Source organism: Nycticebus coucang, chromosome 18, assembly GCF_027406575.1.
Source record: "Nycticebus coucang isolate mNycCou1 chromosome 18, mNycCou1.pri, whole genome shotgun sequence".
Lineage (NCBI taxonomy): Eukaryota > Metazoa > Chordata > Mammalia > Primates > Lorisidae > Nycticebus > Nycticebus coucang.
The window spans coordinates 18,874,971-18,887,691 of NC_069797.1; the positions used below are offsets into that span (position 1 = coordinate 18,874,971).

A 12,721-nucleotide genomic window follows, 5' to 3' on the forward strand; every position below is an offset into this window, starting at 1 on the left:
AACAAATAAATGAATAAATAAGACTGGAAGTGTTAAGTGGTTCAACTTTAAGTTTTTTCAGAAATTTCTGAGAACAGGAGCACACCATTCCATATCAATGCTAGGCAAGTGAGGTACGGTTACTGTTCATACTATTTGATCACCCAAACCATCCCGTGGTTCTGCCCTTCACTGACCTTCTTAGCACACTCTGCCCCAGTTCTACTCAGCCCCTAGGACTCTCTAAGTCTCAAAGATCTGTGTCCAACATCAAAATCCCTACACAGCTGACCTGGCATTATGCAGCCTCCGCTGGTCATTTATCCAAGTAACTTAACAAGAGTGAGAGATCAGGGCTTCGACGCATTTACGTCTAACAAGTAAATGGTGATCCCCCAAATATAGCCAAGTTAGAGTGCTGGGCTGGCAGATTTGGGAGTATAAAGAGAGCTGGGGGGCATGCTCCCGAGATTGCTCCGACTGCGGCATCTCTAGGTAAGTGCTCACGGGGGACCCACTTTTTTGCCCCATGTAGTTATGATTACAGTTATGATCAGGTTACCCGTCAAGAAAGGACAGCAAAACAGTAGCCCTTACTGAGGGCCTACGAGGTGTAAGGTCCTGTGTTAAAGGCAAGGTCACAAACAAGATGGCAAGACGAGACAACTGCCTTTCAAGAAGCTTTTACAAAGGTTTAAAAGGCAAGAATATAAGCAACTGCGAGACCAAAAAAAAAAAAAAAAAAAATCCACCTGCAGAACAAAACTGAATGTAATGCATAATTCCAACTCTGATTATTTAGGTTACTGTCCAGTTAGCAAATTAAGAGGTTAACTTGTAATATGTCTTCTGTGATTGCTTGAACTACTATTTGACATTTCATGGTTATTTAAATTTTTTTCTCATGTCAGAATTTCTGAGAGATGATTGTGGGAAGAACTTATCCCAAGTATTTTATTCCCCTTAGAGACCTTTAGAATGCGTTATAGTCTGGTACTATGGACCGGTTTGTGGACTGACCTTTCACAGCATGCCCTGTGGATTTTTGATGGGGTCACGTCTAACAAGGCAATGGCATGCCTTGCAGTGGTTCTCAACCCTCCTAATGCCCTGACCCTTTAATACAGTTCTTCATGTTGTAGTGACCTCCAATCAAATCATAAAATTATTTTCATTGCTACTTCATAACTGTAATTTTTGCTCCTGTATGAATAGAAATGCAAATATCTGATATTAGGTGACCCCTGTGAAAGGGTCATTCAACCTATGATCCACAGGTTGAGAACCGCTGCCATAACGTGACTCGAGATTTGGGAGACTATGATGCTTTGATTTCAGACCACCATCTCTAAAGGAGCACTTTCTGTCATAGACTCTTAGGACTGAGAGGGATCTTAGAGATTTTCTGATCCATCTGCCTCATTTTACAGAAGAAAACAAAGCCCCAGGAAATCACAATGGCTACTTAACAGAGCTGGTATTAGAAAGCTATAGCTAGCTCTGCCTCCATGTTTTCTTTTAAACTCAGGATTCAGAATATAATATAGAATCATTTAACTGAGAATCTCTGCATAGCTGGAGATGATTAGCATAATAATAAAAGGAGAGGAAAGGAGGAAACTAGAGTGGTGAGCCAAAAGCTGAAGAGGAAGCCATTGCTCCTGCCTAAATGGGATTCCACCACCTACTCCCCCAGTTCCATGAAAGTGCTCTGTGGTGGATGGGAAGTTTGTTTAAATTAAATTCGGTCTTGAAATTTTTTCAGACATTCATGACTCCTTGAGATAGCTATGTAGTTTATAAACTCCTAGAGTCTCAGATAAGTTTTCAGCTGCCCTACTTTCATCTTCTCCAAGGGAATTTGGGGGCATTTAAGAGAGTAAAGAAATCTTTGCCTATAATTCACAACTTTTCTCCTATTGCCAAAAGAATTTGATAACTGCCCCTAAGTGTCCAAGTTATAATCTGGATCATTTCCCTCCCTCCTTTCTTTCCTGAGCCTGCATAGTCCCCCAATCAGAAGCAAAGTCGTGCAAATACTTTGTGTAGACTCTTACAACATGTGTCTTACTCTTTCTTGGTCAAAGATTTATTTCAGCATAACTCTTACCCCTTACTGAATTTTTGCATTCTTGTAAAGCAAAGACCACACTTGACTATTCTTCACACCCACTTAAGGAGTGTACAGTGGTGCACTGTACATGCTGAAAGTTCTCAAAAAACTGTTACTTAATTGTTGTAATTAACCAATTATTTAAAGAATGATGATTTTAGTCAAAAGTAAAAATTTAGGCTCAGCACCCATTGCTCAGTGGTTAGGGCGCTGGCCACATACACTGGGGCTGGCAGGTTCAAACCCACCCGGGCCTGCTAAACAATGATAACTGCAACAACAACAAAAAAACAAATAGCCGGTCGTTGTGGCGGGCACCTGTAGTCCCAGCTAGTTGGGAGGCTGAGGTAAGAGAATGGCTTAAGCCCAAGAGTGTGAGGTTGCTGTGAGCTATGACACCACGGCATCTACCAAGGGTGACATAGTAAGACTGTCTCAAAAAAAAAAAGTAAAAATGCAAAGTGGCAAGTTTATTTCATTCCACGCCATCCACCGTTGATCAATTTAAATGTAGATAAACTAGGACAGACACAGTTTCTCCATTTATTTATAGTTCATTTCTGCATTACTTTATAGTTCATTTGGTCAGTTTGTTGTTTGTTTGTTTTTATTGCTGGAATCATCCCTAAGAGGACGTCTTACTCCTGAAGGACACTGACCGTTGCTTGGGAACCAAAACGGTAAGAGTCACTTTCAGCTTGATTGTTCATTCATGAAATATGTGAAATTAGCAAACCCTATTTGACACATTTTCATTTTTCCCACACTCTTAAAGAGCTGAAATTGATGAAGTTGAGACCAATTACTTAAGTATTCTTAAAGGCAGATGACAAAATATGCAGGTTTTACCAAAGGAAGCATGGCTTCCCAAATTTGCTCATTAGACTAAAGTGTATAAACTATAGTGCAGAACATTGACATAGGAGCTCCAGGTCAGTAAACAGTACTTGGTTGGCCCAGAACACAATATGGACAAGGACAAGTTTCAGTCTTTACTCACAGACCGACTTTGCCGTTTCTTGAGCAGAGTGCGCACCCCTGAATCCAAGCAGCTCTGCCTTCACTCCAAGTAATGCTGAGAGAATGAGGAGGGATCTGTGCAAACCTATGCCCACCGTGGTAATAAAAACCCTTTCCCTCTAAAATGTGTGTTTATGAGAGGTAATTCTAGATGAATTAAGAATTTAAAAAGCCAAAGTGTAATTGAGTCACGACCGCATAGCTGCTGACAAGAAACTCTGGCTGTGATGTTCCCAGGAGAGGGGTGAACGTCAAGAGTAGTGTCATGGCACAGTGAAAACACACAGAGAATCATTCAGAAAGTAACGATGGAGATTAGGTGGGCAAGGGTGGCCATCTCAGTGAGAAGGCCCCTCAAGACAGGGGCATTTGAAGGAACAGGGCTATGTGATGTTAAAGACAAGTCATGCTCTTAGTACAGAGAAAAATCTGATGAAGGGAATTTCTGAGGATAGAACCTGGGAGACAGCATGAGTCACCGCTGGAGAATTGTGTCAGATCTAACAAAGTAAAATTTATCAGTCAAGGCGGTACCCATAGCTCAGTGGGTAGGGCACCGGCCACATACACTGAGGCTGGTGGGTTTGAACCCGGCCTGGGCCAGCCAAAACAAGGACAACTGCAGCAAAAAACAAATCAGTGAAGAATGAACAGTTTTACCTTTGGGTAAAAGTTTTACCTCCCAACACACAGTGGCATAAAAATAGGGAGAAGATCTGACTTAGCAACTGTACTAAGTGCAGAGAGGATTGAGGGGCTTTGCTCAACAGTGAGTGGTGAGTCAGCAGCGTCATGTGCTGCCAAAGGCAGTCACCACCTCAGGCATTTCACCTTGGTCAGGAGAGGTGACGGGGGATGACATGTGGTTTGGATATCACACTGTAAGAGATTAACAGGAGTACAGAGTCCCAGAAGTCAAAGAGATTGGAAAACATGCCATGGAAGAAGGAAATGAAGATGGTGCTGGAGCTACTTAACAGATGAGAAAGCTAAGGAGAACTCAGAGCAAGCCATCAGATGGCTGAAGAGTTGAATTTCAGGAAGGTTTGAACTTGTTCTACTTTTACCAAGAGCTGGATAACAATCTCTTGGCATGAAGTTACAGAGAGCAAGATTTTAGTTTAAAGCAAGAAGAATCTTTGTCTTCTTTGGGGCCTGTCAAACCTGTCCAAAGAGGAGAACAGTTGTGCATGAAGGTATTCAACAAGGCTGGACATACCTTTGAAAGAACATGGTTGGAACAACTAACTGAAGCATCATAAACTAATACAGTCAGGAGATACAGCGTTCTGAGTCACAGTTAGAATAGAGCAGGTGGAAGGAGAAAAATAAATCTCTACTTGGAAATTGGCAGTGACTTAAGGCCCTGATGGAAAAGTCTTGTTTTTCTGCAAGGTCAAATAATATGGTTCGACCATCAGTTATTGTAGTCTTTCCTCAACTTCAGCCTTTTTCCTTTTTCTTTTATTTTCTCTCTCTCTCTCTTTTTTCTTTTGAGACAGTGTCTCACTATGTCACCTTGTGGCATCATGATAGCTCACAGCAACCTCATACTCTTGTGCTTAAGCAATCCTCATGCCTCAGCCTCCCAAGTAGCATAGGTGCCCACCATGATACCCAGCTAGTTTTTCTATTTTTAGTAGAGAGGGGTACTCTCTCTTGGTCAGGCTGGTCTCGAACTCCTGAGCTCAGGAGATCCACCTGCCTCGGCCTCCCAGAGTGCTAGGATTACAGGTGTGAGCCACCCCTCAGACTTTATGGTTATACTACCATCACAAGTTTTGCAATGTTCTTGTAACACTAATGTTATTAATTTACCTATTTGTATTTATTTATGTATTATTTATTTTTATTTCATTCACTTTTTTCCTTAGATTTGTTCTTAAAAGTTACCTTATACCCTTGCTATAAAAATGTAAACCAGTAATATCAGCACCAGCTGAGAAATTTGTGAGACATTTAAAATCTCAAACCCCGTTCCAGACCTACTGAAAATTCCTAGTTGGATTCAGATGCCCATTCAATATTGAGGAACACTCCTTAATATCATTAGTACAGACATATTGAGCACACTGTCTAAATGTTATGCAAATATTATCCTATTTTTACCAATCCTGGTTTTTTTCCCATTATTTACAAAATGTTATCTCTGACAGTATTTGTTATAATGGTAACTTTGAGCCTTCAAAATTAGGTTACCTACAGGAAAATATCTATGAATTTTCTAATAATATCACAATCAACATTATATCAACGATTGTGATTTTTTTGATATTGTACAATAAAATGTGTCAACATTGGGAAGTTTTATATAATTTAGTGGACCAAAATTTTCCAAATAACCTATGTATGATATCCATATTTGTGGAAAAGATCAATTCACAGTGCAAGGCAGTCTAGTGGATTATAGTGCAATAGTATAAAAAATGTCTGTTGAGAAAGGATATTTGCATATTTTCAATCAGACAAAAGCTTGATAACCAGGATCTATAGAGAACTCAAATTAATCCACATGAAAAAAGCCAACAATCCCTTATATCAATGGGCAAGAGACATGAATAGAACTTTCTCTAAAGACGACACACGAATGGCTAACAAACACATGAAAAAATGTTCATCATCTCTATATATTAGAGAAATGCAAATCAAAACATCCCTGAGATATCATCTAACCCCAGTGAGAATGGCCCACATCACAAAATCTCAAAACTGCAGATGCTGGTGTGGATGTGGAGAGAAGGGAACACTTTTACACTGCTGGTGGGACTGCAAACTAGTACAACCTTTCTGGAAGGAAGTATGGAGAAACCTCAAAGCACTCAAGCTAGACCTCCCATTTGATCCTGCAATCCCATTACTGGGCATCTACCCAGAAGGAAAAAAATCCTTTTATCATAAGGACACTTGTACTAGACTGTTTATTGCAGCTCAATTTACAATCGCCAAAATGTGGAAACAGCCTAAATGCCCACCAACCCAGGAATGGATTAACAAGCTGTGGTATATGTATACCATGGAATACTATTCAGCCATTAAAAAATATGGAGACTTTGCATCCTTCGTATTAACCTGGATGGAAGTGGAAGACATTATTCTTAGTAAAGCATCACAAGAATGGAGAAGCATGAATCCTATGTACTCAATCTTGATATGAGGACAATTAATGACAATTAAGGTTATGGAGGGGGAAGCAGAAAGAGGGATGGAGGGAAGGGGGTGGGGTCTTGGTGTGTGTCACACTTTTTGGGGGCAAGACATGATTGCAAGAGGGACTTTACCTAACAATTGCAATCAGTGTAACTGGCTTATTTTACCCTCAATGAATCCCCAACAATAAAAAAAAAAAAAAAAAAGAAAAGAAAAAAAAAATGTCTGTTGATATGGTTTCAGACTCCACATTGCAACTAGCTGTTAAGAAACTACCTCTCGTTGAGTTTTGGAATAGTATCTAAGGAGAATACCCAGTTATTTGAAAGGTGATCAAAATACTCTTTCCTTTTCTAAATTACATAGCTGTGTAAAGCCAAATTTTCTACATTTGCTTTAACCAAATAAATATACAGAAACAGGTTGAATATAGAACCAGACGTGAGAATACAACTGTCTTCTGCTAGGTAGACATTAAAGAGATTAACAAAAATACAAAATTCTTCTTACTAATTGTTTTATTTTGGAAACTATGATCATTGTCATGAAAATACGTCATTAGCATGTGATGAATTTGATAGTAATTACAAGTGAACTCATTTTTTTAATTTTCTCAGTTTTAATTTTTAATATGATAAATATTGGTAACTATGACTTACAGGAACCAAGGCTCATGGGATTCTCAGTAATTTATTTTTTAAGAGTGTGAAGGAGCCCTGAGACCACAAAGTTTAAGAATTGCTGCTGTGGTAAAATCCACTTAAGCCATGACCCTAGGAACTTAACCTTCAAAGAAATGAAAGGGGAAAGCGAAAAAGGTGAATTCTTCCTCATCCTCCCAGTTGTGACTGAGAAAACTTAAAGCAGCACGATGGATGACCGCAGGCCAGGACCCTTGTCTGTGGGTGCTCTACTGAGTTTCAGTCTTTTACTATGAAAACTTAACCACAGCCCACAGACGTTTTGGCAGGGGCACTGGCCAAAGTAAAGTGAGAATGTGATTTGACTGAGTAAGGCCCAGCAAGAGCAATGCTTCTCTTTCTGATAGAGCTCCAGAGAATCACGGGAAGGGTGTTTATATAATGACCACTTACCAATGAACAGCAGTTTCATAAACGGTGAGATGGGGGAGAGAGAACTATAACCTGTTCAACTTCTCCACTTTACAAAGAGAACATAAAGGAACTTATTTTAAAAATACAAGCTGTAGCCAGGCACAGTGGCTCATGCCTGTAATCCCAGCACTGTGGGAGGCTGAGGTGGAAGGATTGCTTGAGCTCAGAAGTTCTCTGACTGAGGGTGAGACCCCCAACTCGACAAAAAAAATTTTAAAAACACAGCTGGGCAACTAGTGAGCGCCTGTAATCCCAGCAACTTGGGAGGCTGAGGTAGCAAGATGCCTGTGTTGGAGGTTGCAGTGAGCTATTAGGACGCCACTGCACTCTGCTTGGGACACAGGGTGAGACTCTGTCTCAACAAAAAAAAACAAAACAAGGCAAAAATATGAGCTTTTTTTTTTTCAGTTTTTGGCTGGGGCTGGGTTTTAACCTGCCACCTCCAGCATATGGGGCCGGCACACTACTACCCTACTCCTTTGAGCCACAGGCACGGACCTGAGCTGTTTTGTAAGACAGCTAAGGAGAAGGGCGTGTGTGTGTGTGTGTGTGTGTGTGTGTGTGTGTGTGTGTGTGTGTGTGTGTGTGTGTCAGCTTTAGGAGAAGGAGTAGGAAGGAAAAGAAGAAAGGAAGGAAAACAAGGAGGGGACTTGAGGAAAAAGAGGTCCAGAAAGGGAGTGGGGAAAGCAAATTTGGAGAGCAGGAAAATAAAAATACAAGTGCAAAGAGGGGAGAAAAGAAATCACAAAGCCTGCGGGACCCTTAGACAGGAGCTGGGCTGGCTGCTTATTTATGGGTGGGATGGGACTGGAGCCTGGAGAACATAAAAGGTTTGATTCAGGTCAGTGCTGGGACTTTAGGATGGATTTTCTGGTTTCTAGGAAGGGAGAATACTTTACATAGTAAGGAAAAAAATGAAAAAGAGAGGGGCCAAAAAGGGAGAGACAATTTGGGAGAGAGTGTCACAAGAGATAAAGGACAGGGGGTGGAAGTATAACCTTTCTGCATGTGCGTGCGCACTCACACGGGCATTCACACGGGCACACACATGGGCACTCACACGGGTACACACACACACACGGGCACTCACAGGGGCACACACACGGGCACTCACAGGGGCACAAACACGGGCACACACACGGGCACTCACACGGGCACACACACACGGGCACTCACACGGGCACACACACACACACACATGGGCAGTCACATGGGCACACACACAGGCACTCACACGGGCGCACACACACCCACAGGCACTCACACGGGCACTCACAGGGGCACACACACGGGCACACACACGGGCACTCACATGGGCACACACACACGGGCACTCACACGGGCACACACACACGCACACACACAGGCAGTCACATGGGCACACACACAGGCATATGGGCGCACACACACCCACAGGCACTCACACGGGCACTCACAGGGGCACACACACGGGCACACACACGGGCACTCACATGGGCACACACACACGGGCACACACAGGCACACACACACGCACACACGGGCACTAACACGGGAACTCACACACATATTAGGCAGGGAGTTTCAAGGCGAGTATTAATCTAATTGAACAATGTTTGCCACACCCTGGCACTGCCACACACTATCAAAGCAGCACTAGGCCCTGTGCTTCCCCACTTTAATATGCATGGAGATCACCTGGGGATTGTGTTAAAATGCAGATTCTGATTCTATAATCTGGGGTGGGTCTTCAATTCTGCATTTTCTAACAAAATCCTGCTTGTGCTGATGGAACAATTCAGGTCTGTTTTCCTCATGAGCAAGAACTTGAGCATAACCGCGCCATGACAGCAGTTCTCAGGGTGTGGTCCCCGAACAGCAGCATCACCTGGGAATGTGCTAGAAATGTCAACTTTCAAGACCCAACCCAGACCTACGGAACCAGAAGTTCTGGGGGTGGAGTCCATCATCTGTGCTTTTATAAGCCCTTTATGGAATTCTACTGCCTCTTACACTTCAGAACCACTGTTCTGGACCTTCGTATCACCTTGTTACCTAAACAAGTGTGACAGATTTTTTATGTGCAAGTCATTTGCTTGGTACAGGAGATCTGAAATTACTATTAGGAATTACTAGCTTTCCAATAACTGTTTTCAGATAGTGGCTCACGCCTGTAATCCTAGCACTCTGGGAGGCTGAGGCAGATGGATTGCCTGAGCTGGCAAATTTAAGACTGGCCTGAGCAAGTGTGAGACCCCGTGTCTGAAAAATAGCTGGGCGTTGTGGCAGGTGCTTGTAGTTACTCGGGAGGCTGAGACAAGAGAATCACTTGAGCCCAAGAGTTTGAGGTTGCTGTGAGCTATAATGACATGGCACTCTACCCAGGCTGACAAAGTGAGACTCTTGTCTCAAAAAAAAAAAAGATTTTAGGATGACACTGAGGTCACAGGACTCAAACATGATGAGCAATTTGCAAAGTGTTCATGTTGGCTCTGGTTCAGACTTTCACACATGTGAACTAAGAGATAGTCCCAAAATTGACACTCAGAGAGGAAAACAACCATCCTGCTTTTTTCTTAGAATAAATTTGCCCCTTAAGCTCATTCCCACTTACCCACAATAAGCCTTTTAGACCTGACTGAAGATCCCTCAGAACCTACATTCATCCCAGGAGCCTTTTGAATCTGGCCTCTGTCTTGATTGGAAATAGACAGGGGCCTTGCGGATTCAGCCATCACCCAGGCGCAAGACTCAGCAGCCCCTCTGGTCTTCCCAGCCCCCTGCAGTCATGAGCTCCGATGCAGAGATGGCCATTTTTGGAGAAGCAGCTCCTTACCTCCGGAAACCAGAAAAAGAGAGGATTGAGGCTCAGAATCGCCCATTCGACTCTAAGAAGGCCTGCTTTGCAGTGGATGATAAAGAAATGTACGTGAAAGCTTCGATCCAGAGCAGGGAAAATGACAAAGTCACAGTCAAGACCCTGGATGACAGGGTAAGTGTTGATTCCAGATGTCTTTGATAATACGCGCCTCCTTGTTTACCTTTGGAGTGGAATATTAGACATTACGTGCTGGTCTGCAGGACCCTGAAGTGTAAGCTGAACTCCGTTTCGCAGTGAAGTAGCAGGCGAAAGCTGCTATTGCTTCCCCTCTCCATCCTTCCTCTTTCCTTCACCGCAGATTTGGGCTTTCAGGAGTTTTGTGGTGTTTGCTTTAGAGAAAAGTGGCCAGTGAGGGTGGAAAAGGTTGGACTGTGCCGGGGTCCTCAAACTTTTTAAACCGGGGGCCAGTTCACTGTCCCTCAGACTGTTGGAGGGCCAGACTATAGTTTAAAAAAAAAAAAACTATGAACAAATTCCTATGCACACTGCACATATCTTACTTTGAAGTAAAAAAACAAAACGGGAACAAATACAATCACACCACCACATACGGCCCATGGGCTGTAGTTTGAGGACCCCTGGTAAAGTATGATTGCTTCAGGATGCGCTGACCAGAGGTCTGTGGGCTGCCCAGTGATCCTTTCAGAGAAGGCTCAGGGGCCCCACTTGCCGGGGAGAATGCCGGTGTGCTGTTCAGCCCTTACTGGACGTCCACCAGGTCTAGGTCACGGCATTGGCCACTTCACAAATACGGGAAATCTCAACGCCTGCTTTCCTGAAGTTTACCATCTAGTGTAGAAGTACCATCTTTCCCGAAGTTTACCATCTAGTGTAGGTGCGTATGGCAGGTAAGTCTCTCAGTTCACAAACTCGGGCATATGAGACAAATCTTGTTTTCATTTTTATTATTGAATTTAACCTCTGATTTTGGCCCCTTTTCACAGGGCTGGAAAATATTTTCTTCAGTCACTCCTGGGGTCCCCACAGCCTCAGCATTGTGTCAGGTCTTCAGAACCTCACATAGTACCACAGGCACTCATTCCTCGCTGGATGACCTGATAGGGAAAGAGTCCCAGCCCCTAAAGGTTCAGGATACAGAGACTTTTCTAGCTCGCCTTCTGCCTCCTTGGGTGTCTGTCTGTGTAGTTCTAGGGTGGTGGGGCAGTGGGGTCTCTCCTTGCCAAGAAACTTGGTCTATACCAGCAAAGCCCTTTCATTTTGCCTTTCTGTAAAACCCTCAAAGCTCTCCTATGGATTTAGGCTTTTAGGAAACAAGATCCAGAAGCATTTTTGGGCTCCTTCCTTTTTCTGTCCTATTTTCTGCCTCTCCCGAGTAGTGGAGTACAGAGACAGCTGTGTGCTTGAGTTGGGGAGGGAAGCCCAAAAAGCACCAAGAAGAAAAAAATTAAGTAATAGTCTCAAAATGCTATTTTGCCATGAACCATGATGCAAAGGCAAATGTTTTAACTATTAGAAGTACAAAGTATTATAAGAGCCCTGAAGCAACAGGGGAGAGAGGAAACAGAGTGTGGAAGAGGAGGCGCTTGAGCTGAGGTGTGAAGTTTCCTAAACAAAATTTCAGTGAAGATATTCTAGTCGGAGGGGCCCACATGAGTGGGAGTAATGTGGAACACTTTGGAACACCTCTTTCTGACCTCCCATCCTTGGGCTCACCGCAGTACTCACAGAAAACAGGGTGAACAGAGATAAGGCCTTGATGACCCTAAGCTCCATCTGGCCACCCTGAGTGCAAAAAGGCTTTGTAGCTCTGCACATCTGCACCCAGTCCTGACGTCAACACAGCAGGGTTACTGGGGACAGCAGATCAGAGCTGCTTACAGAGTTTGTCCAGAATCAGATTCATCACAAATAAGTTAGGTTGAAACTTGTTGTTGGCCACCCAAGTGACAACAACAAGCTGCTCAACATACATAGGTGGTCAACATAAGGAACTAGGCCTACTATCCTGATATATACATATATACACACTTCTGGGTCTTGCAGGCATTAGGTGCTGTCTACAAGACTGGTGCATTTCCAATCTATGAAAATCAGGTCAACTTCAAGAGGTGGTCAGTGTAGAGAGGTGGTCAACCTTCTACTGTGTTTATGGATCATCTCAGGGCATGGAAATTGTCCGTAACATTATCTAATGTAATAGGGTAATTACCCCATGCTATCTCACCACTCCAACCACTCAGGACAGTGGGGTGTGGAGAGCTAGCTTTCCCATTCTTCTCCTGCATTTCCTCTCAACATCCAGACATTCACTCTGAACAGTGACCAGGTGTTCCCCATGAACCCCCCCAAATTTGACAAAATCGAGGACATGGCCATGATGACTCACCTGCATGAGCCTGCTGTGCTGTACAACCTCAAAGAGCGTTACGCAGCCTGGATGATCTATGTGAGTGCCCTTCAGCATATCTTTTTATTCCATTTATTTCCCTCAATAAGAGTAAGATGCACATGTTGAATTTTCTGATT

The 12,721-nt window shown here is 43.2% G+C and overlaps 1 protein-coding gene across 2 annotated transcripts in view; it reads left to right on the plus strand.

Moving 5' to 3' along the window:
- Positions 1 to 446: 446 nt before the first annotated feature.
- The window catches only part of LOC128570448 (myosin-13), a 69,649-nt gene continuing 57,374 nt past the window's right edge, over positions 447 to 12,721 (plus strand). The window contains exons 1-4 of one of the 2 annotated variants that reach the window (XM_053569603.1): positions 447 to 478; positions 2,725 to 2,772; positions 10,130 to 10,345; positions 12,498 to 12,641. In XM_053569603.1, coding sequence (XP_053425578.1) covers positions 10,142 to 10,345; positions 12,498 to 12,641 — 348 coding nt within the window. In that variant the 5' untranslated portion in view covers positions 447 to 478; positions 2,725 to 2,772; positions 10,130 to 10,141. Of the gene's footprint in view, positions 479 to 2,722; positions 2,773 to 10,129; positions 10,346 to 12,497; positions 12,642 to 12,721 lie in introns of both variants that reach the window. The other variant, XM_053569602.1, reaches the window with a different exon arrangement.